Source organism: Lynx rufus, unplaced genomic scaffold (genome assembly GCF_022079265.1).
Source record: "Lynx rufus isolate CCGP_SWC_20201006 ecotype Redwood Valley unplaced genomic scaffold, mLynRuf1.p SCAF_9, whole genome shotgun sequence".
NCBI lineage: Eukaryota > Metazoa > Chordata > Mammalia > Carnivora > Felidae > Lynx > Lynx rufus.
In genome coordinates this window covers 74,569,264-74,596,054 of record NW_025814897.1, presented here as the reverse complement: position 1 = coordinate 74,596,054, position 26,791 = coordinate 74,569,264, and the positions used below count along the sequence as shown (strand labels likewise).

At 38.4% G+C, this 26,791-nt stretch overlaps 1 protein-coding gene across 1 annotated transcript in view; it reads left to right on the top strand.

Annotated features, from left to right (window-relative positions):
* Nucleotides 1-215: 215 nt before the first annotated feature.
* Nucleotides 216-26,791, top strand: part of TSG101 (tumor susceptibility 101) — a 38,807-nt gene continuing 12,231 nt past the window's right edge. Inside the window, exons 1-7 of the mRNA XM_047072234.1 lie at nucleotides 216-337; nucleotides 4,542-4,626; nucleotides 6,624-6,689; nucleotides 9,903-10,066; nucleotides 16,335-16,461; nucleotides 20,639-20,705; nucleotides 25,535-25,626. Of these exons, the coding sequence (XP_046928190.1) occupies nucleotides 296-337; nucleotides 4,542-4,626; nucleotides 6,624-6,689; nucleotides 9,903-10,066; nucleotides 16,335-16,461; nucleotides 20,639-20,705; nucleotides 25,535-25,626 (643 nt within the window). The 5' untranslated portion in view covers nucleotides 216-295. The remainder of the gene's footprint in view (nucleotides 338-4,541; nucleotides 4,627-6,623; nucleotides 6,690-9,902; nucleotides 10,067-16,334; nucleotides 16,462-20,638; nucleotides 20,706-25,534; nucleotides 25,627-26,791) is intronic.

Below are 26,791 nucleotides of genomic sequence, written 5' to 3'. Positions count from 1 at the left end.
TCTTATCCTGTCCCAGGGTTTCGACCCTCGCAACAGGTTTGTCCTGATCACTGGGACCCGACCCGGCCTACCGAGCGGAGCCCATCAAGATACGAGTCGGAACCCACCCCACGCCCGGCCACCCGGAAGTGACGTCAGGGAAGCGGAAGAGCTGGCCTGGTGGCCGACTTCCTGTTGTTAGAGGCGGGGGGGTGGGGGGCTGGCTACTAGGTGTGTGATTGTGTGGGGCGGCCTGGGGCGGCCCCGGAGCGGCTGACCCTCTGCCTGCGGGGACGGGAGTCGCCAGGCGGCCGCCATGGCGGTGTCAGAGAGCCAGCTCAAAAAAATGGTGTCCAAGGTGAGTCCTCAGCGCGCCGGCCACCCGGCGCGCGCCCACCACTCCCCTCGGCGCCCGGCGGGGCCTGGCCGGACTCAGCCCAGAGTGCTTCCCCGGCCGGAGGCCCAGTGCCGTCCTCTGTCGCCTTTGCGGCCCCAAGATGCCTGTCGCCTTGTGCCAGAATCCCCGATACGTGGCCAGGGGAGGTTGGGGGGCGGCGACGGTCAACAAAGGCGCGGAACCGAGGCCGCCTGCCACCTGCCGCCCGCCCTCCTCTCTGCGGGTAGAGTTTGGAACAGTCTGTGGGGCAGTATAGTTTTCTTCCTAGTTTTTATAAACACAGAGAGGGGGTTGGACTTCATTCTCGGTCTGAGGCACTCCACTTCTGTCCCGGTGTAGGGATCCGTCAGTCTTCGCCCTTACGTCCCGGCCCCCAGAGATTGTGTCCTTTTCAGTTTTGTCTTTTTCACACAGCTCAGCACCCGACCCGCGGAGGTCAGGAACTGTTGATTGAATCGGTTCAATTATAAGTAAAAACATCCAGAGAAGCCTAAATACCAGTACCTCACTACCTCGATGGAATAAATAGAATTCCATGACCGCCTCAGAGACTTTGATTTGCTGAGAATAACCGCCTTTAATGAATTGTAGGCTTCTTACAACGCGAACTTCTTTGCTTTGAACTTAATTTCTAATTTCACAGTTCAAGACCGGTGTATTTTTTTTTTTAATTCTTAAAAAGTAGATAGACATTTTGTATTTTAAAGCCATGAATTATTTTGATAATTACTTTAAGTGTGGCACCTGATAACAGTGAACTGACTTCAGGTGGGGGTTTTTCTTTCGATTTACTAATTAGGAATAAGGTGTGTGTGAGGGGGTTGAGAGTTGACTCTTCTCCAGTTCAACGGGTTAGCTTTGGAGACTTTTGTCAAAGCAAGAATGGTAGGAATGGAAATAGTTTAAGCAGTTTTCATTATTAACAAAACTCACTATTATGTATAAATTTATTTCTTTGAAAAATGTACTATTCCTCCCCAGTAAAACAGTCCCCATAGCCATTGGTTGAAGAGCAAATAACCTGTAAAGAGAAAGTTTTGGTTTTCAAAATAAAATTTCCCTTGGTTGTCTAATATCTTCTAGGCTTCTTGATTTTCTTTTGATAGTTCTCCTTAATTGCAGAGGACATTTGGGGGAACCCTAGTAGATTATGGCCCAGGTCTATGTTGAAAACATTTATACGTTACTTTAAAAGACAATACATTGTTTTACATACGATGTAACTGAAAAGTATTCATTCCATGTCATTTTTGATGTTTAAATTGCTAGCATAGTCATTAAAGTCACTTATATTCCTTAGCCTGTATCTAGAAATATATAAGGACAAGAATGTTCAAATAATGGTTTTGGATTTTAAAAACCATGATGAATCAAGTTTCCTAAACTTCCTGCAGAGGGACCTGCCTTCAAAGACAGAGGCAGAGCATCTTTAGAATATATTTTGTATCTCCACCTGTCTCCCCCTCCGTCCTCCTCCTTTTTTCCCTAAGAACAAAAAAAGGACATAGAGAAGAGGTGGGAGAGGACATTCTACCTAACTTCTGGTTCTTGGCCTAATATCTGAAAAACTGAGTCTCCTACAAGTGGTAATGTCAGTTCTGAGTATCAACTTCTTTTCTATCCAGCCTATGAATAGAGAAGTAGGAATAGTGAGTAGGATAATAAAAGTAGGGGCACCTGAGTAGCTCAGTCAGTTAAGCCTCTGACTTCAGCTCAGGTCATGATCTCATGGTTTGTGAGTTTGGGGCCACATCAGGCTCGGAGCTCACAGGGGAGCCTGCTTCGGATCCTCTGTCTCCTTGTCTCTGCCATTCCTCTGCTTGCTCTCTCTCTCTCAAAAATAAATAAACATTACAAGCTAATCATAAATGACTACATATTATATGATTCCATTTACATGAAACGTCCAGAATAGGCAAATTGGTAGAAACAAAATAGCAGTTGTCTAAGGTGAATTGAGGGGGAGGGGGTAGTTATGAGGGAATGATTGCTAAAGGTACAAAAATGTTTTTTAATGTTTATTTTTGAGAGTGAGCGCAAGTGGGGGAGGGGCAGAGAGAGAGGGAGACAGGATTCGAAGTGGCGCCAACAGCAGAGACCCGGATGCAGGGCTGAACTCACAAACCCTGAGACCATGGCCTGAGCTGAAATCAGGAGTTGGACGCTTACCCAGCTGAGCCACCCACACGCCCCAGGGTACAAATTTCTTTTGGGGGTGATGAAAATATTCTAAAATTGTGGTTGCACAGCCCAGTACTGAAAACCATTGAACTTTGTATAATTCACGTTAAATGTGTGAATTATAGGGTATGTGAATTACTGATTATCTCAGTAAAGCTATTATCAACAGAAGGATGGGAGAGGGAATCTATAGATTAAAAGACACCTAAGAGACATCTAAACAAAATAGCAATGTATGGACTTTACCTGGATCTCTATTCAAACAAATATGACTGCGTCTTTGATAATATTAAGGAAACGGATTATTTTACTATAATAATAGTATTGTGGGTTTTTTAAAGTTTGTTTAAAGGTATACACAACTATTTATGGGTGACAGGATATGATGTTACAGTTTGCTGCAGAATGATAAAGGAGGAGGAAAAGGTGAATGAGGTGATAGGTTAAGATTGGTTGTGAGTTGATTATCATTGAAGCTGGGTGTACGATATAGGGCGCTCATTGTACTATTCTGCCTACGTTTGGATATGTTTGAAATGTTCCATAATAAAAAAGTTCTAAAAAGAGAGAATAGGAAAAGAGCAACCACAGACAGCAAATTTAGGGAGCTCTTTGCAAGAGTTGCTATACAGGGGAACCGTGAGAAGTGTGGTTGTAGCTGCTGAGGAAGGGGGCTGGACAGGAGCGTGTTTGTGCAAATAAGATGGTAGAAATAAGAACAGGTTTGTGTGCTAATAGGACTGATCCCGTAGCATGGAACAAGTGGTACTTCAGGACGAAAGAAGGCAAGAAATGCTAAAGGGTTTCCTTTCAGTAGACCTTCTGGATTGATTCCCTAATTTTTCTTGTGTTTTCTCCCTTATTGTCTGGCTACACTATGTCTTTTTGCACTAATCTCTGTGAGATTTCTTTGACCATATATTCTAATCCTCCTACTGCTTTCTTTCCCAACTGTCACATTTTTTGTGTCCAAGAGTCTTTTCTTCTCCGAGTGTTCTTATTTCATGAATGAAGGTATTAAAGCTAAGTCTTTTTGAAGTTTTCTTCTGCTCCTTGCATTTTTTTCTGTTACTTCTTAATTCCTTCTTTTATGTTTGTTTTGGTCTCTGACCTGTTTCTTGGAGTCTTTCTTTTTGGAGTAACTGATTGCATGCATGCATTTATTTATTTACTTACTTTCTAACGTGTATTTATTATTGAGAGACAGAGAGCATGAGGATGGGAGGGACAGAGAGAGGGGGAGACACAGAATCTGAAGCATGCTCCAGGCTCTGAGCTGTCAGCACAGAGCCCAACGTGGGACTCAAACTCACAAACCAGGAGATCATGATCTGAAGCGAAGTCAGACACTTAACCGACTGAGCCATGTAGGTTCCCGCTGATTGCTTCTTTTTAAGCGAGAAGTACTAAAAGCTGATTGAAAGCTTTGTGTGCAAGGATAGAGCTTGCTAGTTGGTGAGATTCGATAATTGTAATAAGATGGAGGTCGCCATCTCCTGTTCTCCTAATCCGTCAAGAATGTGTAAACCAGGTTCTTGTTTTCCTGGAGTGGAGTAGTACAAGGTGAGGGTATGAAAATACAGTACAATAAATGAAAACTTTCAAAATGATTGGTATTGACAATAAATGATGGAGTTTGGAGGAAAGGGAGAGATCATTATGGGCTAAAAGGACGTTGGGGAAAGGATTCATTAAGAAGGGGGAGAGAGGTGAAAGCTAGGTTTGAAAAAGGTTAAGATTTGATTTGGTGGAGGGTATTTCCAGTTGGAAAGAAGAGCTAAAATGGAGGTGAGTAAAGGGTTTGAATAGGTTGCTGGAGAGAAAGCTATCAAGGTTCTTTCAGGCTTTAATTAATGTTAATGATTAGTGAGAACCATTATACTTTTAAGAAGAGTGCTATTAAGAAAATAGAATTTTGAAAATTAGGCAGTAAAATAATGTGCACTGGTTTTAAACTAAATTCCTGTGTGATTTTGCTTTTCAGTACAAATACAGAGACCTAACTGTACGTGAAACTGTCAATGTTATAACTTTATACAAAGATCTCAAACCTGTGTTGGATTCATATGGTGAGTTTATATAATAAAAATATCAATTGCTGTCCTTTGAGTTTACTCTTTTCTTTAATAATTGTAGGTTTCCCATTTTCCTCTAAGTTTGTTGGTGTTTCCTTTGTAGGACTGAACCTCCACCTAAACAAGTGTTGGACAAGAAATGACACGATCTAGTAATAACTTATTTGTTTAGCTATTTTAAGTTTTAAAAAAATACTCTAACAGAACTATGCAAATTTAGACCTAGAGGAGATCTTAAAAATAGTTTAGTTTATCATCTACCCAAATTTTATCCATAGTTATGAAGACTGTTTCTTGTGGGGATGGGAGGGATCAGTTTGAACAATCATAAACTAAACAAAATTAAATGGGTTTCTTTGCAGCAAGATTTCTGAGAGTCTGTACTCACCAACAGAGAAGAGAAGAGAGTCAACTATACAGTATACCCTAAAGCTGATTAGCTATGGACCTTTTTTTTTTTCCTCCCCAGAGCATCTTTTTATATTCCTAGGAACACATTTTGTAAAACAATATTCTGGAATACCTCTTTCATTTTATAGATGAGGAAAACAGTTTTTTAAATATGATCCTTAATTCTGTAGAGTAGATAGGTGACAACGTGTGTCCACTTTCTACTGAGATGAAATAAAATTGCAAGTTAAGTAAGAAATAACAATACCTAGAGTTATTTTTTTTTTCCTTAAAAGGCCTTTTTTTCTTCACCAATCTTAATGTCATCTCTCCAACTCTGTGTCCTTATAAACCCCAAAAATGCCAGGGCCAAGGGAATACCCATGCTGCCTCCTGTCCATCATGAGGCTCTTGGCACCGAGGGCTAAGAGCTGAATTTTGTAGGTGAAACTGTCATTCTAAACTCCACTCACTCCAAGGGCTTTGAAAACATTAGGAGCCTGGTGACAAGAGGTGAGGGTTAACAGAGAGGCAGTCAGTCCTGAATTTTCCGAATAGCAAAGACATGAACAGGAATTCCTCTCCCAAACCGAGGGCATGATTCTCCTTCCTGTCCACATACTGTACTGTTGTACTTAGATCTGGGAAAAGCCTCATATTACCAAAATTAGAGTTAATTTAAAAATGGCTTCCATAAGGGAAAAAAGTGACTGTGGCCAGAACTTTAAGTGTTTGGTTTTTACCGGATGCTAAAGAGTAAATATGCTTACCTAAACTGACAGAGACCCCAACATCACTGAGTAAATTTTATATAGGTTTGTATGGCTGGACCAAGTCTAAACCATTATTATCACCATGCTTTTAAAGTAGTTAAAGCCCTAAATTTAAATAAGGTGGTTTTTAGAAATGTATAAAATCAAGATAAATTATAGCACAGATTGTAATTGTCAATAGTAAGTAAAAGAACTGAGGTCAGCCTTGCAGTTCTGTGTCTTTGTACTGCACATTACAGCTTTTCCCCTGTGTGATACGGTGTTAATTCCAAATCATTATGACAATAGCAGTCCATGTAATAATATAAATTATGTGCCTTAATTATAATCAATTACAGATAGAAAAACTTACATGATAGGAGAAATGTTTGTATCAAAAGATGACTATATTTGAGAACTTTTTTTAATACTGTGTTTTGATACTACATTCAGATTGAGAATGACATTGAGATGATAAACATCTGAGCAATCTAAAACTGAATGATATTAGATTAACATTTAGTATGGTGTCAATTGATAGTGTTTTTTAAGTAACTTCATAATCATATTAGTTGGGAACCCAGAGCTTATGTTTACCAGGACTGTATTACTCACATTCATTTTTCCAAGTAATTCGAAGGATCTTTTCTTTACTCATTTAAAAACTGATCCCATTGAGTGAATCAACAAGGGATATTTTGTTGTTGGACAAAATGGATGATTAATGGACATTAACAAGTTCGCTCCTTTCAAGGGTAATCATGAGTTTTAACCAGTGTTTCTGAAAGAATAATTTATATGGGAGTGTCTGTGAAGATGCTCATGATTGAATCATTCTTTTCCTTTCAGTTTTTAATGATGGCAGTTCCAGGGAACTAATGAACCTCACTGGAACAATTCCTGTGCCTTATAAAGGTAAGCATCTTAAGTAATTTATGTTTCCAGTATAGATGCATTGCGATTCACCTAGTAGGTTGCCAAAGAGTTGCAAGTAAATTAAACCTACTTTCTATGACTCTCATGATGATACAGATTTTTTTTTTTAATTTTTTTAACGTTTATATATTGAGAGACAGAGACAGAGCATGATCAGGGGAGAGGCAGAGAGAGGGGGAGACACAGAATCTGAAGCAGGCTCCAGGCTCTGAGCAGTCCGCACAGAGCCTGACACGGGGCTCGAACTCACGAACCGTGAGATCATGACCTGAGCCGAAGTCAGACGCTTAACTGACTGAGCCACCCAGGCGCCCTGAAGATACAGATATTTTTAACTTTTTTTCTAATTGAACTTCATTTGGCAGCAGCACCTAATACTTTCACCTTTTCCCCCCTGAAGATACAGATATTTTTAACTTTTTTTCTAATTGAACTTCATTTGGCAGCAGCACCTAATACTTTCACCTTTTCCCCCCGACTTCTTTATAAAGATATGTCAACAAATAAATGCCTCGGTGCACTGGAAGATTTTGATGTTTCATTGAATCAGAGAATCTTATAACTAGGAAGGATTTTTTTAAACAAAGATTTTATTCTTTTTTTTTTTTTTTTTTTTTAATTTTTTTTTTTTCAACGTTTATTTATTTTTGGGACAGAGAGAGACAGAGCATGAACGGGGGAGGGGCAGAGAGAGGGAGACACAGAATCGGAAACAGGCTCCAGGCTCTGAGCCATCAGCCCAGAGCCCGACGCGGGGCTCGAACTCACGGACCGCGAGATCGTGACCTGGCTGAAGTCGGACGCTTAACCGACTGCGCCACCCAGGCGCCCCACAAAGATTTTATTCTTAAGTAACCTCTACGCCCAATGTAGGGGCTTGAATTCACAACCCCTGAGATGAAGAATCACGTGCTTTACCAACCAAGCCAGCCAGGTGCCCCTAGAAAGGGATTTTAGATGCCTTGTAGTTCAGCCTGCCATCCCATCCAGGCTTTTCCAACAGTGGGAAGCTGTATAGTATAGTGGCTAAGGTAGAGGCTTTAAAGTCAGGGCAGAGTAAGGTTTCACTTCCGTCTCTGTAATCCTGTCAGTTTTATGATGTGATAGTGGACATCGTAACAATTGGATAATAGAACTAACTCAAAAAAACGAATTCATTGTGATAATGTGAAGGACTTAGCACAGAGCCTGGTATGTAATAAATAGATATCAAAAGTAGCTATTATTTATGGCTATAATGTTGGTGATAATGCTGATGATGGATAATTAAGTCTCTCTTAGCCAGTCTCTGCTGGAATACTTACAGTGATAAGGGAGCATTCAGTTTCATAAACGATTGTTCTGTTTTTGGACAGTTCTGTGTCTTTTTTTTTTTTTTTTTTAATTTTTTTTTTCAACGTTTTTTTATTTATTTTTTGGGACAGAGAGAGACAGAGCATGAACGGGGGAGGGGCAGAGAGAGAGGGAGACACAGAATCCGAAACAGGCTCCAGGCTCCGAGCCATCAGCCCAGAGCCTGATGCGGGGCTCGAACTCACAGACTGCGAGATCGTGACCTGGCTGAAGTCGGACGCTTAACCGACTGCGCCACCCAGGCGCCCCGGACAGTTCTGTGTCTTAATTATTCCTCGTGACTACCTAAGACCTGTGTCTCTGTAATATATCCATTGATTTTATATAGTACCTGTTGTGCATGAGGCATAGGGGATGGGGCTGTGGATACAAAGGTGAATAAAGGATGTGTCTTCTCTGGAAGAACTTACACAAGTAGGAGAAACAGAGGGAATAGTTATTTACAGTGTCCTGTAACTGCTGTATAATGATAAAATGTAAAGGTGCAATGAGATTACAGAGGAGAATAAGACCATGTGGGAAGATCATGGAGGAAATAAAATTTGAATTTGGTATAAAAGGATGAGTCAACCATTTATATCAGAATGGATGTTCCAGACAGAGAGAAAAAACACTTGAGCATTGGCATTGAATAAAGCAGCTATGATGAATTTAGGAAGGACTGAGTAAAATTCAAAATTATTGACTTTGCCCTCAGGAAGTAAACTTGGGTGGGAGAAATAGTTGTATGGTGGGGAGAGGGAGGCAGGAAACTATGGCATAATTAAAGATTATATATATATATTTCATGTATATATGAATACATATTATATGAATATGAATGTATAATATATAAATATATATTAGAACATGTATGAAAAATATATAATCTAAACTACCTTTTCTCTTCCCTTACTATCGTTCATATGGCATAGTTCCTAAGCCTAAGTAATTCTGTAGAATTCTTTATTGTCACAAAGCAGAGAATTCTGGGTAACTGAAATAAACTTATGTTTTATGTTAGGATATATTCTATTGGAGTTTTTTTTTTTTTTCCATTGTAGATGTAGTTTTGAGTAAAAAATAAATCCAAAGTCCCACAGCTGTCTGATTTAAGTGCAATTTATATGTATATATTCATGTGAAGTGAAACTGCTTCCAAAGGGGAAAAATGCATCTGAATTATGTTAGGTGATTCAAATGATTACTTGGGACATTGGGCTTTGAGCTTAGTAAGAAAAGGAGATGGCTTATGTTCAGTATGTTAACTGTTGTTCCTTTGAAACACTGTTCAGTTTGACTACACTGAGTCTAATTCCTGAACTGAGAGAGATTCTGTTACCTAAAGCAAGAAACAGGGATGACATTGATTGTGAGTAACTGTCGCTGAAGATACCATAGGGACCGGTCAAGCTGTGGCCACCGATCAACATCTGTTTGGCAGTTTGTTTGGGTCTTATAGTCTGGCTTTTGGCAAGGGAGTTTCAAGTGTAGCTTCTTATGTCACTTTCTGATAGGACACCATAATCCGTAGTCTTCCTTTTATATCCCTTCCCAGTGAACCTTATGAACTGAAATGACAAGACTAAAGTTGCAAGGTTATCCATAAGATAACTTGCAAAGAATGTTTTTATAGCAGCAAGCAGACAGTGGCAGAGTAGTGATCAGTTAGCTCCTTAATCCTGCTGAAGTATTTTACAAACTGAAAATTTGAGAAACACCTTAAACAGAACTTTGGAACATAAAATATTTGTTGTGATTTTCCTTCTAAGTGTTGCTTAGTTGTAGCTCTCTCTTGCTTACCTACTAAGCCATTATTAAAAAATAATAGAGTAATTGAAGTTTCTCTTTCTCTCTCAGGTAATATATATAATATTCCAATATGCCTGTGGCTGCTGGACACATACCCATATAATCCCCCTATCTGTTTTGTTAAACCTACTAGTTCAATGACTATTAAAACAGGAAAGCATGTTGATGCAAACGGGAAGATATATCTTCCTTATCTACATGAATGGAAACACGTAAGTATTAACAGTCTTCTGTGAATTTATTGCATTTTATCTATTTTGCTCCCTAGAATCTACTTTCTGTTAACACTCAAAGAGGATTCCCAAGAGGAGAGAGAAGTTCACATGAGATACCAATCACTGAGCTGGATGATTGGAAAAGGTTCTCCAAAAGCAATATATTTGTGTAGAGCTTGGTACTTTACAGAATATACATAGTCACTATTTTATTTGCTTGAGCTGAACCTTTAAGAATAGATGGGATTCACATAATGGGAAATGCATTTTAACAAGTAGTGTAGGTGGCATATATTTGTGAAACTGTTCAAATCTCATTACTCAGAGCATTCCTATCAAGTAGGAATAGTAGTACGAAACTTCTGTTTCTGTCTCTGCTGGTATAGCTCTGGCAGACCAATGTTACCATCAAAGACAACTAGAAAAGTCAGAGTACAGACATCTGTGGAAGGCTTTAGAGAACTGTTGTGGCAATCAGGATTTGAGGGGCCAAGATCCTATAGAGAAGGGAACTGCAAAGAGATGAACCAACCTTCTGCCAACTTACCCTATGGGTGTTTACTGATTCTTGATAGAGGGTGAGAGACTAAGAATCTGGGTTGGGGGCGCTTAGCTCAGAGGGAAAGAAGCCTACAGAGTTTCTAGCAGTTTCACAGGGTTCAAAAGACGACAGTCTGCTAACATAGCTAGTACTTTAGGAGCCAAGATAATAGGAGAAGAGGAAGCTACAAAGAAGCAAACCAGATAATCTGAGTTGCCCCCTCAAGCGATAAGCTGAATTCCAAGCTTCAAAGACAGGTTAAAAAGCTAAGCAGAAGCCTCTGAAAAACCTAGCCAAGTTTTCTGCAGTCCCAGGTTGAAGAGACACTAGAAGTTTGGAACCTTATCAAGGAGGAGGGGGGCACCTGGGTGGCTCAGTCACTTAAGCGTCCTACCCTTGGTATCGGTTCAGGTCATGATCTCACGGTTCCTAAGATCGAGCCCTGTGTTGGGCTCTGCACTGACAGCGTGGAGCCTGCTTGGGATTCTCTCTCTGTCCCTCTCTGCCCCTCCCCTGCTTGTGCACGCATGCTCTCGCTCTCTCTCAAAATAAATAAAAACTTTTTTTAAAAAGGAGGAGGGGTGTAAGTAAACATCCTAGGCTCTTAGATGATGCCACTGGAGGAACACACTCCAAGAGCCTTGAATCAGCTCAGTCTTGATTATATTAAGGTGATTCTCATAGTATCTGCCTGCCATAAGGTAAACCCTTCCTAGAGAAAGATAGTGTATAGAGCCTCTGTAATTTGTCAGTGTCCAGCATACAATTTAAAATTATCAAGCACGTCAAGAAAGAGGACAAAGAGGGGGAAAGAGACAAAGAGACAGTAGAAACTGGACACCACAACCCCCAGGTATTCCAGTTACCAGACACAGACTCGAAAATGATTGTGATTAATATGTTCAAGGTGGAGAATTATGTTAAAAAGGAACCAAGTGGAAATCTTAGACCTGGAAAAGAGAATAATACAAATTAAGAACTCAACACACAGGTTTAGTAGCAGATTGGATTCAGCAGAATAGAGAAGTAATGAACTGATAAATGAATACTTTATATTTTTTAATGCTAATGACTTATGAATAAACCTTACAAAAGATTTACAAGTCCATTATGGAAAAAAATTTTAATTTTATTGAAAGACCTTAAAGAAAGAAGACTTAAAGGAGAGAGAACCTTATTCATGGTTCTTTACACTTTGGTCTTTGTCCTAATAGTTTTTGTTTCTTTGTATATTCGTTTGTTACTTTTGTAAACTTGATAAGCTGAATCTAAAATTTATATTGAGATGCAAAAGATTGAGCATAGCTAAGGCACTCTCCAAGAAGAATAAGGTAGAAGGGACTTGCCTTCCAGATGTCAAAATGTATTATAAAACAGGAGGTAAGACAAACTTTTCAGTAATGGAGCTGGGGCAGTTGGATTCCTATTCATAGACTACACAAAAATTTTAGGTAGATTGTGAAAAGCAAAAGGAAAAAAACAGTATAGAAGATTACCTTCATGATCTTGCAGTAAGTTTTTTTTTTTTTTCCTAAGTTTATTTTATTTATTTTGAGAGAGGGAGAGGGAGGAAGAGAATCCATGCTCAGCGTTGGAGCCTGACGCAGGGCTTCATCCCACAACCATGAGATCATGACCTGAGCCAAAATCAGGAGTCAGTTGCTTAATCGACTGAGCCACGCAGATACCCCTGTTTTTGTTTTTGTTTATAACAAGACGCAAAGCATTTACTAATGCTTTGGAAAGGAAAGAATAATAAGTTTTACCTTAAACTTATACAAATTGAGAACTTCTATTAAAGACACATTGAAAAGTATGAAAAAACTAACCACAAACTGGAAGAATATATCTATAATACTTAATACCCTCAGAATAATGTAGAATAATACCATCCAGAATGTAAAAATAACTTGGGAATCATAAAAGAAAGAACCCAGTAGAAAAATAGGTAAAACTCTTTTTTTTTTTTTTTTAAAGACTTAATTTTTTTTTTAAGTTTATTTATTTTGAGAGAGAGAGAGTGGGTGAGAGGGAGAGAGAATCCTAAGCAGGCTCGGAGCTGTCAGCTCAGAGCCAGGTGTTGGGCTCAATCTCACGAACTGTGAGACCATGACCTGAGCCAAAATCTAGAGTCGGAAGTTTAACCAACTGAGCCACCCAGGGATTCTTAAATAAAACTGTTGAACAAGTACTTCACAAAAGAGAAATCCTCATTTCCAGTAAACATGGAAAGATGTTTAACCCTGCTAGTAGTGAGGGAAATATGTAAATTAAAATCACAATGAGATAACACTACATATCCATCAAATTTGTACTACCAATTGACAGTGTTAAAAGTTAGGGTATGGAGAAAGAGAATACCTCAGTGCCACCAGTGGGAGGTAAAACCAGTTTGGCATTACCTAGTAAAGTTGTGGGCACACACCCTATGACCTAGCAGTTCCACACGTAGGTATATGCCTCAGTACTTTGACATCATAGGTTGGTTAATTCTTTATTGTGGAAGGGCTATCCTGTCCGTTGTAAAATGCAGGATCTCTGGCCTTTACCCACAAGATGCCCATAGCATAATGCCCAGCCGTGACGACCAAAATGTCTCTTGGCATTTCTGAAGATCCCCCAGGAGGCAAATCTATCACCCCCAGTTGAGAACCGCTGCACAAGAGTAACCCTGTACATACGTACTAAGAAATACAGCAAGAATCGCTATAGCCTACATTCCCGAAGATTGGATGCAACTTTGCTGACCATTAAGAACAGGAAAAGGAATAAGGAAGTTGTAGTATTTTTACTACTGTATACACCAATGAAAACGAGTTAAATATAGCTATACTCTTTAAGAGGAATGTATCTTACAAACATGACTAAACAAAAGCAACAAATCTCAATAGATACACAGCTTTTGGTTAAATTCGTATGAAGTTCAAAAACAGGCCAGTTTAAACTTTAGGAAATCATTCATAAGGTAGTACATTTAAAGTAAAACAAAAGGAATGATTATCCACTAAATCAGAGAAGTGGTTTACCTCTTGAGTAGATAGAGGGGATGCAGTCTGGAGCTCCTAAATTACTGTCAGTCTTCTATTTCTTAACATGGATAATGGCTCCCAGGCATTTTCTTTATGATTACTCTTTAAAGTTACATATGTCATACATTCTGTATGTATGACAGATTTCACAAATCTCACAGAAAAGGCACAACGATGGCTAACTTTATGGTATTCGGGGCTAAACCATGAAGTATCCTGATTGTTAGCTAAGGACTTTGTCCTTCAGTAGACAGTTGGGAGTCATTTTTTAGACTTGAACAAGAGTAGTGTATTAGAAGCAATGAGTATTAGGTATAATGTCTGATGAAGTGTACCAGATGAATACATTGATTTGCTCTCTAATAGTCACTAACTGCTTTAAAACGTAAATCCCAAACTGCTAAGAGGCTTAATACTGTAGAAGTTTCTTGCCCACGTTATAGTCCACTGGGAGTGTTCCTCATGCCAAGCAGCTTTCCTCTACTTGGTGCCAGGGACAGAGGCTCTTCCCAGTTTGTGGTACCACCATCTTCCAGGATGTAGGAGTCCCCTGCATTAAGGAAGACAAGCATTGAGAGAGTGGTAAAGGAACAACTCCCTTCTTATCCGCCTTGGCTTAGAAGTTGTCACTTCTGCTTATGGTCCATTGATAAAACCCACTTGCAAGAAGGGCTGGAGTATATGGTCCCTGCCCAAACAGTTGATTCTCAGCAACAGCTCTCTATTATGGAAGAAGGAGCTTGAACTTTCATAGAAAACTCCCAGTGCTAAGTAAAACTGGAGGCCGCTTGGGAGGCTGCTGCAATAATCTAGCATGACAGAACATAAAGTGGGGCTGCTGTCATTCAGCTTGGTCTTCCTATTGAAATTGCTTATTGATCCTAATCCTGAATATGTATCCTGTACTACTTAGAATGTAAAATCTGACCTTTTCATTGCTTGCTGGAAAAACAAGTAAAAGGGGGTTTCCAGAAGAGAGGCATTTTACATGCAGGATTTTCAGTGGGAAAGCAATTTTTTAAAGGTGTGGTCTATTTCAGTTGGTCCTTAGGCTGCAGTATTCCTACTTTTTTCATACCCTGTATCATTCTGAATTAGTCATTCTGAAATAGTTTGAATTCATGACCTATTGCTTTGCATTATGCCAGGAAGCTGATATTAAAGATTAATTTTTCTTCCTTCAAAGAATTTTGTGTGAGATTAATGGTATGATAAAGAATTAAAATAAAACTAGGTCTGGCAAAACTGGTCATGAAAATACATGAACGAAGTACTGATTCATACTACAACTGGATGAACTTTGAAAATCTTACACTAAGCGAAAGATGTCAGATATAAACGGTCACATACTGTGTGATTGCATTTATATGAAATGTGCGGAATAGGCAAATCCATTGACAGAAAATAGATTAATGGTTGCCAAGGGCTGTGGGTGGGGGTTTGGGGGGGGGGATGGGAAGTGACTACTAATGGGTACGGGTTTCTTTTGGGGGTGATGAAAATCTTCTGGAATTAGATAGTGGTAATGGAAAAAAACACTGAAGTATGTGTACTTTAGGAGGTAAATTTTATGGTATGCAAATTATATCTCAATTTTTAAAACGTATGAAGTTATGATTTAGGCTGGGAGTTTTGTTGAACCAAATAATTAACAGGAGAAAAAAAGTGTCCTCTGTAGCCACGCTGCCTCAGCCAGGTACGATCCTAGCCCATGCCCCTCCGTGCTACACATACTGCACACGCTTACCCCCAGTCTCAGCTTTTACATTCACAGACAAAAGGTATGGGAATAGTGGGAGTTGGCAAGTTTTCACAAGAAGCTTTCTGTAGTGTTATTGTCATTGTCTGTAAGTTAGGGGAAAATCAAACGCAAGAGATGAGTTTGGTGCTTTGGAAAGTTAAAAATTGTTAGTGAACACTTCTATTAGGAGAAGAGAAGGTGTGAAGATGACGATTAGCTGATCGAGACGATTAAGTAATCCTTCCGAACCTGATGAACTAGTGAATGAAGTATACGAGATGAGATGTATGCAAAATATAACAAGGGGTGAAAATGGAACCATCAAATAAGCTGCCCTGAACAACTTTGCCTAGCATAGTTTATCTTCTAGTAGTGGTCGATAGATACTTGAGAGAAAAATTTAGCAACCTTTTGGAAAACCAAGCATTTTTGGAAGGAAAGATTCTGTAACAATTTGTATCTTTTGTACAGTGATCTAGTGATTTTAAGGCAGAGCATACCTGTAATTTTAGAGTTCATAATACTGTCTAATGAAAATTAGTCTCGGAACATGTTTCCAAGGTAGCATTGTTATCTTTTAAAGGCCTTAAATATTATTTGTGACTAGTGTTTACATTCATCCTGAATTGGTACCAGAAAACTTAATTTGTCCATAGGAAATATAATAAGTTTTAGTTAGCTGTACAGAATCAAATGAACAGTACTGTCTGAATTTTGCATTATACTGCTTTGGCTAGTGTCATTTTTATATACATGAAGGAACAGCTTTGCTACACATAAGTGATAAGTGAAAATCACCTAGCTTTATTAAGTTAATTCAGTAGAATTTTCATGTTTGGGGTCCTACAAAAAAAGTTACCAAGCTCAGTTGAAAACAAGTAAGAAATGGCCATTCTTCTCCTTTTTGCCAAAAAGTAAGTCTGTAGCTGACTTAAATTTGTTTTCTGTTTTTAGCCACAGTCAGACTTGTTGGGGCTTATTCAGGTCATGATTGTGGTGTTTGGAGATGAACCTCCAGTCTTCTCTCGTCCTACTATTTCGGCATCTTATCCATCATACCAGGCAACAGGGCCACCAAATAGTAAGTAGAATTAAGATTTGATTTTTAAATTTGTAAAAACAAAACAGAAAACCTTGTAAAAAAATTTTTTTTAATGACTTCACTTTTTAGCTTACCCATGTAGTGGATTTTTTGGAGGTATTCTGAGGCCGCACATCTGCATGTACAGATTGCCACCAAAGACTGGCATTTGGGCTTTCGTTTGTGGGTAGAAATCTAACTATGGGTGTGCTGGATTCCAGAATGGAGGAGAAAGAATGCTGGAATAGAGCTAGAATTGTTAATTATGCATGCCGTGGAATAGCCTTATAGGATCGGTTTGGAAACAGATATAAGTTCCAAGGTAGTCTGACCTTTCCTCTGCGACTGTAGAATCAGTGTTGTAGATAAGAATCAATTACAGAATTAACTAAATGATTCACATTCTGCTATTCTGGCTATTACCCAACTGGACAGCTAGCTCTCAGCCTTCTTCTCTTGAGTACAGCCAATTCTTGATTTTACCTGGTGTGGAGAAAGTGGGAGCATGAAGTTAGTACTCTGCCCTAATTAGCAGACTATATCTCTATTATATCTTTTTTTTAAAGTAATTCTTATTAATACTTTCAAATCACCCTAGAATAGTTGAGAGTTGGTTGTACTTATTTGTTTTGACTTTTAGTATTGATTTCATTGTGTTTTGAGCTGTGATTTTTTTTTTTTTAACAAATTTTAAGGTTATAATTAAGCAAACTTGTTAGATTGTGTGAACTTTCATTCTTCTCATACTGGGAATTATCCTCTTTTTAGTCCATTCTGTCTTGAGGACCATCTTAATGCACTAGCCTAATGGGATTCTAACAGAAAGAATTTCTGAACCCATTTTCTTTTCCTTCCCTGCCTTTGCAGATTAAGTTTGGTTTTAGATATTAGTAGTTCTTTTACTAAAGTTGTAGTGTGATTCTTTTGTGCCAGAAATTTGTTTTCATCTTAATAAATTCAGTTGACTCTAGTACCTGAGATTAGACACTCTTGCTCATTTAAGTTTCAAATAGCAAATACTTCCTAGTTTGTCATTCATGTATATTTGCTCAAATAACATAGCTAGTGACCACTTAAGATAACCTTTTCAGAAGTTTAGGTAGTGTTCTAATTTCCTAAATTTCTTCCAGTTTTATTTATATTGACATTGGAAATGCAGCATTCCAGAAAGAGACCACACTAAAGAGATTATTATTGCAGTTCAGTTTTGCACTCACTGTATCACATTAAAAATCTAGAGCTGATGTAAATAAATTACTAGAAGCGACCAATTTATTGTCCATTGATTCCAGTTTTAATACTTTCTTTACATTTAAACAATATCAATTATTAGCTATGACTGTAAAGAGATGAAGGTCTAAATTCCCCCACACACACCAAAGAATAACCCAGAAATTTGGATATATACTTAAATATTATCTTCTAGTTCAGAAATTGTATACTTCTGTTATTATTACTGAGAACATTTTTGATCTCCTGTTTTAGGATGACTTTGAGCTAGGTATGAGTCACATTAAAACATGTTATGGCCAAAACTCGTTTTTTGGACAACTAACAGTGATAGTCAACATTTACGGAGTTGTTAACTATAACTGTATACTCTTAACTGTACAGCTAAGCACTTTGTATTCATTCTTCTTTAATCCCTCTAATAACTCCGTACATTATGTGTATTTGTATTCCATTTTATTCTGGCTGCGAATTTACTTTACCGCATTATCTTCTTCCGTGACACTCTTGGATTCAAATAACATTTGTTGTTTCTAAGAATCAAAATTTGAAGGAATTAGTAGCTTTTCAGAACCTTAGAAAAGGAAAATTGCTTATGATTATGCGGAATTGCTTTTAACCATGAGGTGATGGTTTATGTGTACAAGAGAAACTAGCATGGGGGGTCAGTAATTGACTATGTGTGTTGCTGACACTTAATAGAAGCCTCATGTTTTCATGTTCTTAAAGATCAGCTGTGCTCAGGGTGCCTGGGTGGCTGAATCAGTTAAGTGTCTGACTCTTGATTTTGGCTCAGGTCACGGTCTCACAGTTCGTGAGTTTGAACCCCACATCAGGCTCTGTGCTGACAGTTCAGAGCCTGCTTGGGATCTCTCTCTCCTCTTTCCTTTCTCCCTCCCCGACTCTCATGTGTATGCATGCACACGTGCTCTCTCTTTCTCTCTTTCTCAAAATAGGTAAATAAACTTAAAAAAACAAAACAAGGGGCACCTGGGTGGCTCAGTCGGTTAAGCGGCCGACTTCAGCTCAGGTCATGATCTTGCGGTCCGTGAGTTCGAGCCCCGCGTCGGGCTCTGTGCTGACAGCTCAGAGCCTGGAGCCTGTTTCAGATTCTGTGTCTCCCTCTCTCTGACCCTCCCCCGTTCATGCTCTGTCTCTCTCTGTCTCAAAAATAAATAAATGTTAAAAACAAAATTTAAAACAAAACAAAACTGTGTTTTGCCCAGGAAGAAAAAATGTCTTATGGAATCCAGCAACTGAGACATTTTGCGAGGTATATTTCCCTTTCTGAAATAGCATTGAACATCACCATCCTAGCTTCATTATACTTAAGAAGAAACTTATCTGTGATATCTATATTTCATTCTAACAGGAAGACTATGAACACTGATACTTGTAGGTATATACTCAGCAACTCTGGTAAAGATTTCTAAGGCCCTTGGTCAGAGTCCAGCATACTTCTCCCAGCCACTTAACATTCTGTGCTTAAAAAGTTCATTTCTTGTGGCACCTGGGTGGTTCAGTTGGACACACACACATACACATATATGGCGCTCTATACTTCTCCTGTCATAGTACTTATCACTCTATTATTCTTGCTTTTCTCTCCCACTAGACCATAAGCAACTTGAAGCCAGGAATTCTTTGTTTTTCATCAAATTCCTGGTGCTGGTCACATAGAGGGCACTAGAATATTTATGATTGGATTAAGAGCTAATTCACCATTGTATTCAGTGTGAAAAATTTCACTGAGGATAAATTGATTCTCAGACAAGTCATTTCCAATTAAGGCCGAAACTAATTTTTTCCTCATCTATGTTGATTAGGCTTCTGGCACCACTAACTAGTTCTAGGTCTTTAGTGTTCTCTTTAAAAAACATGTAAATCAGGGGCGCCTGGGTGGCTCAGTTGGTTGAGCATCCAGCTTCAGCTCAGGTCATGATCTCACAGTTCGTGAGTTCAAGCCCTGCGTTGGGCTCTTTGCCGACAGTTCAGAGCCTGGAGCCTGCTTCCGATTCTGTTGTCTCCCTCTCTCTCTGCCCCTTCCCCACTCGCGCTCTGTATCTCTCTGTGTCTCAAAAATAAATTAAAAAAAAAAACATTAAAAAATATATAAATCAGGGCACCTGGGTGGCTCAGTTGGTTGAGCATCCAACTCTTGGTTTTGGCTCAGGTCATGATCTCACAGTTCCTGATTGAGCTCCAAGTCTGGCTTTGCACTGACAGCACAGAGCTTGGGATTCTTTCTCTCCCTCTCTCTCTCTCTGCCCTTCCCCTGCTCATGTGCTCGCTCTCGTTCATGCTCTCTGTCAAAAATGAATAAGTAAACTTTATATATATACACCATTCCTTAAACTTGCTAGATTTGAACTTTCCCCTAGTATTTCCAAGCTTTTGTTTTGTTTTTAACCAGTCTAGCTGAATATAAATTTTTAAGTTTCATAAAGGACTTCTTGTAGTTAATTTGAACTGTTTGAGAGTTCTCAATCAAACCAACAAAACCAGCTGTGCAAATTGGTCAACATAGTCTTACAAGAAATATGAAAATATTTCTTAGATATAATAAAAAGGTCACTTTATAAGAAGCTGACCTTGGACCAGATGAGGGCAGAAATACCTTCCTCTAAATTCCAGTTGAACCAGCTACTGTCCCAGGAGAGTGTCGAGAGCTGAGCAGGTTGACCTGTTTGTCAGTTATTCCTTGTTGGGATTGTCATGTGTAAGGTCATAACTCATACTTAATGCTTTGAGAATTATGTGGTTTGAAGATACTTACTGCTTGCAGTAAGGAACTAATATGGATGGAGTGTTTTGTTTTGGTGCTGAGATTTGGATTCTTTACCTGTGTGAAATTTTGCAGTGGTTTGACAGTGATGTATGTCTTATTTGATAGCCTATGTATCCAGGACTATGCAAATTATTTTAAAATGTCAAAAATTATTTTTAGCTTCCTATATACCAGGCATGCCAAGTGGAATCTCTGCATATCCATCTGGATATCCTCCCAACCCCAGGTAATGAAAAATTAATCTTTTGAATAATTATATTAGAAATTCTGTTAGTTCTAGAATCAAAATAATGGGTGCTAGCATAGGGCATCAAAGTAGACTTAGTTTCAGTTTAATGGAAGGTAAAATGGTTTATTGGTGAAATGTTATGGTATGTATATAGGTCAGGATTTTTTTCAATTCTAAATAAGTGCAGCTCCAATCTGTTTACATAGAAGGAAGGCGTGGGATAATGATAATGATCTTGATTGGCTTTGGACCTTGAAATCCTTGCTTGCTACTTCCCTTTTAAGAACTTTATATATTTAGTGTAGATAGCTGAAAGGTTAATGGAATACTAATTCTAATGAATTCAACTAAGGAAAAAAATACTTTAATACCCTATTAAAAAAAAAACCTTCCCTTTTTTGTAAATTACAGGGAATGAATTAATGGTTTACATGATGGGGTCAGTCTTGTCCCCAGGCATTTATTTATTTAATTCATAGACTACATGTACTACCAACCTTTATTTTCCATTTGATGATAACATAACTCAGGTAAGTTAAATTAATACATCAGTCTTATGAGTAAGACACACTAGAAAATCAATGAGAAATAATTATTAACCCATGGTTCACATGTGTACTTGTTTCAGTGGTATCTAGGAATACATTCCAAAGGTGGTCTTTGGGCTGACTTAAAATGCAAGACTGGCATATACTGGTGCCCAGATGAGATTTCTAGCCACTTTATTAACAAGAAATTTTTAACCCTGCTTAACTCTTTAGCTTCATATAACCCTCACAGATAAATGTAGCGAGCTTTCCTGGCTACATATATATGATGTATGTACATATAAAATACACAGGATTTTATAAGTGAAATTTAGCAGTCTCATTTATTTCTGGGTCTTTCTTAATTTCAGAGACTTGCTTTATAAGATAGTAAGCATTCTGTTACATTAGAGATGTAAACAGAGACTAGATGAACATCTGTCAGGGGCAATAACGATTCCTATGATTGTGATATATAAACAGGCTATAAGTTTTAGATTTCTTGAGGCCTTTAATTTTCCAATTTACTTCTAGAAATTGGATCTTCTTGTCTGAAGCCTTGAAATTACAAGGCTTTACAATTAATAGTTGCTAATAAGAAAGAACTTTGGACCTGAGGAAATGGTTGTTGGAAGTATAGTAAGAAAGTGGGCTTCTGAACAATAAAGCCATTTCAAAGAAACTCATAGATAAAAATGAAGGTGGAAAATATTACAAAACTGTAAATCTTACTCAGGTAACTATAAAAGTGTCTTTTGTGAGGTTATTTGTAAGAAGTCCTTTTTTGGGGCGCCTGGGTGGCGCAGTCGGTTGGGCGTCCGACTTCAGCCAGGTCACGATCTCGCGGTCCGTGAGTTCGAGCCCCGCGTCGGGCTCTGGGCTGATGGCTCAGAGCCTGGAGCCTGTTTCTGATTCTGTGTCTCCCTCTCTCTCTGCCCCTCCCCCGTTCATGCTCTGTCTCTCTCTGTCCCAAAAATAAATAAACGTTGAAAAAAAAAAAAATTAAAAAAGAAGTCCTTTTTTAAGTTGTTTTTTTTTTTTTTAATGTTTGTTTATTTTTGAGAGAGGAAGAGAGAATCTCAAGCAGGCTCTGTGCTGCCCCAGCACAGAGCCCAATGCAGGGCTCTAGGTCAGCAACTGTGAGATCATGACCTGAGCTGAAATCAAAAGCTGAATCTTAACCAACTGTGCCACCCAGACACCCAAGAAGTTCCTTTTTGAGACAGCTATTTTTCAGAAATTTGATGGGTTTTTTCCTTTGAAATGTAACTTTTAATCTCAAAATATAAATAATATGCTAATGAGTCATTAAGGGTAACTATATTCAAATTGCCATCTGTTTCTTTCTGTATATAAAAGGTTTTGGCCGAAGAACTTCAGAACCTCTTTCTCTTCTCCCTTTGTCCTAAAGGAGAATTAATAAATCAGTGACTCAAGAAGAATCTTTATCTTAAAACAGTGAATATGAGTCTTTATTCTTGCTATAGAAAGTTGGACTAGATGATCTCTAAGTTCTCTTCCAAATCTTAAGATCCTTTGAAAGTTTAATTTAGCACCTGCAGCATGTATACAAGGCACCTAAAAGGTATGTCAAGAATAGTTGTTCCAGTTTGGGTATGTGTACTAGCAAGCATGTAATAAGATATTAGGAACCAGTTCCTGGTATCAGAAAAGACAGAAAATGGTAAGTGCTGCGATAAATAGAACTTCACATCTGCTTCAGAAGTGGGAGCTCAGCAATAGCTTCATAAATGAGAGAACTGATTCATGAGGATGACCTTACAGAAGGAGATTCAGGGGCGCCTGGGTGGCTCAGTTGGTTACATATCCAACTCTTGTTTTCATCTCAGGTCACGATCTCATAGTTCATGAGATCAAGCCACACGTCAGGCTGTGCACAGACAGCACAGAGCCTGCTTGGGATTCTCTGTCTCTGCCCTCTGCCTGCTCTCAAAATAAAAAACATTTAAAAAAAAAAAAAAAGGAAATTTGGTATTTCTGAATACCAAAGCAAAGAGCAGCAAAAAGTTACAACATTTTACAACTTAGGGGATACTTACCAATTCTTAAGTCCAACCCACTCATTTTATGTAAGCAAAAGTGTGATAGCTCCCCCAAATCCCAGGAAAGAATAGGGAAACAATGTATGTAGTGTGGCTGGAGAATATAGGGTTATGAGTAAAGGAATTAAAGAGAATAAAGGTACAACCTTCATAGATGTTACAGATGTCCTGAAACCTTCCCTGATCTCTGATAGTGATTTTCCATTCTACATCTCTTGAATTTTTACTTAGCATTTGTTGTTTCCTTGATCCAATCAGGACTGAGGAAGAAATGGATTCATATCTTAGCACCTACACAAGCACTTAGAAACAGTGCCTTAAATATAATAAAAAGTAAAATTTGAAGGAGTATGTCAAGAGAGAGGAACATTAGAGTGTTGGAAAATTCTTTTTAAATACTTAGTTTAAAAAAGGCTCTTTAAAAGTTTGGAAAAGATTTGCTGCCTAAGGCAAATAGAAAAAAAGTTTAATAGAAAATAGTACTATTCAACTAATTCTTTACTCAAGAAAAATTATTAACCCTGAACATAGAGAATAACCATGAAGAAAAAAAATGGAACAAACTAAGGGACAAAGGAATTCTTGGAAGCTAATACCTGTAGACCTAGAAAAGTTTTATACCAAGTTACTGAAAAATTCAGCAGTAATCACAGATTGTCTTTAAAAAGGTGCAAAATGGGAGTAACCCCGGAAGAAAACATATTTATCCCAGTTTTTTTTTTAATGTTTATTCATTTATTTATTTTAAGAAAGAGACAGCACCCATGCATGTGAGCAGGGAGGTGGGGAGGAGAGAGAGAGAGAGAGAGAGAGAAAGAGAAAGAGAAAGAGAAAGAGAAAGAGAAAGAAAGAGAAAGAGAAAGAGAAAGAATGAATCCCAAGCAGGCTCCATGCTGTCAGCACAGAGCCCGATGCCAGGCTCCACCTCACAAACGATGAGATCACGACCCGAGCTGAAATCAAGAGTCACTTAACTGACTGAGCCACCCACCCAGGCACTGCTATCCCAGTTTTCAAAACTGTAGATTAAGAAATGTAAGATTGGCACCATTTCCTTGCACCATGGTAGCAGGGCTACTAAAGACTAGAAATAAAAGTACCATTCAGTAGCCTTTGGCATGTATCTGCTAAGAACATAAATGCTTCATTTTTTTCTTCTTTGATTTTGTTTTTTATACTGATAGATGGTATTGTGATTACACTGAATCTTGAACACACTGTACAAAATGTTTTTCTTGGGGACAAGTTACAAAGTGTGAGCTGGTAGAATCTTTGAGCCACTACACTGAAAGGGGATTACTGACTCCAAACTCAGAGCTCTTGCTCTTGAACTGGCTGTTTTTAATCAGTAATTTTAATGGACTTGTAAAGGCATATTGATCAGAATTGCAAATGTCATAGATCTAGTGACTAATCACAATTCGTTATCAAACTAACAGGTAGCTAGTAGTCATCTTGTTTTACTTTTCTTCTCCATCGTAAGTGAAACGCTAGCAAACTAGTGAACATTCAGAGGAGAGTGATTAGACCTAAAAATCATGTCCTGTGAAGAATGGTTGAAGGAATTTAAAAGATCACCCAAAGAAGAGAAGACAAGACAGAGGGGGAAATGTTGGAAGTCTCCTGCTATTCAAGTGGTTTTCCAGAATGCAAATTTAGGACCATTAGTTGGAAGTGACATCAAAATGGTATTTAGTGTTGAGTAGAAAAATATGACCATTTGTCAGATGATCATTTGTTAATGATATTTATAAAACAGTGTTGGATAAAAGATTGGAGGAGAATACTTCTAAGGAAAGTTCCTTCTCTGATACGAATACATGAGTGACACAAACTATCCATAGAGTGAGAAGAAAATTTTTAAAACTTTAAAGAGAATTTTCAGATCAGATATTCACAAAGCTTATCAATGAACCACAGGCAAATATATATATATTTGTTGCTTCCAGTTCTGATACCATTGAACTGCCCTTAGAAATACTCTAGTTGCTTTCTGCTCCTGTGAAGATGACCCTCAAATAACCAGGGCCAAGCAAGAGTATTTTAACCATTTACTTAGGAGTAAATCCAGTGTCATTAATGGAATTTCTATACCACTTTGCTTGAGAAGACACTTGTAACTCTAAAAGTCATTAACTGATAAAACATGTCAAACTTAACTTCCTGAATGGGATTCTTAAAGATAGTCTAGTATCTTTGTCATATTAACATTTAATGTTTTTTGCTCTCTTTTTAGTGGCTACCCAGGCTGTCCTTACCCACCTGGTGGTCAGTATCCTGCCACAGCGAGTTCTCAGTATCCTTCCCAGCCTCCAGTGGCCACTGTTGGTAAGTACTCTTCAAAACTGTATTTCTCCCATAAGGAAAGTCAGAGTCTCCTGTTGTGAAAAGTGCATTTCACTTTTCCATGTGAAATATTAGAATACTCTTCCTTGTTGCAGGAAAAACTCTTAATGGTCAATGTCCTATAATCCAGAACTTGAAGTAGGTGGTTGATCTATCATTATATAAATGAGCCTTCTATCCAGGCATAAAAATAAATCTGATTGACTCTTTTCACTCTTTGCTGTGGGTCACATATTTTCTTTCATGAAGTTTGCGTGTGTTGAACTATTAACAGATACAGTGCTTAGATTTCCCTAGCCTGGATATATGTGAAAACAGATGAGCATCTTTTGGAGAAGAAAGTCAGTGGACTAATTGGCTCCTTTATGAAGTTTATCAGAGCATGTACTATCGGCCATACTTGCTTTGTGCCAGGGTCTCTAGGTTTACTTCATATCAGTGATGTCCTTTTATCAGAGAGTGGTTACAGTTGTCTCAACTCTGATTTACCTAAGTGTTTTGAAACTTTGAGGAGAGAAAATAACAAAATGAGGTGCTTCTGGCCTAGGACTTGACCCTGAATAGAATCTGTTCTTTGGACACTTTGGATCTGTTGTTAAGATTCTCATCCTTGAAAGTAATCATGTAATAATTCACACCTTGAGAAAGAGTTCTTTGAATCCATCTATGAAGGGGTAGATGTGCCTTTAGGATGTATGTCGTTAACCTTTCCTGTATTCAAATGGAAATCCATGTCCACTTTCCAAATGGAAAGTTTTGAGTTATGTATATGACATAATGTCTCTATTTTAAAAGATGCCGACAAAAAGAACAAGCCTCATATGTACAACTCCTTTTGGTATTTCCAACGCAAAGAACTACATAAATCTCAAGTATTAGGAACTTTTTTCCCTTGACACACATGATGTGTACTTTGTTTTCCATAGTTTCTTTTTGAGACTGGACAAGTTTATCTTGTCATTCGTCCTATATCCCACTTGGATACCTTTACTCCTATTCCTAACAGAACATTAAGCTACTTTGCAAGGGCTCGTTTCAGAATGTTTTGGTAGAGTTGTTAACTGATCGTAATAATGGCCAATATAAGCTTTGGCCATCCTAGTGCTGGAGAGTCAGTTACGTGTGATTTCTGACCAGCCCTGTTAGC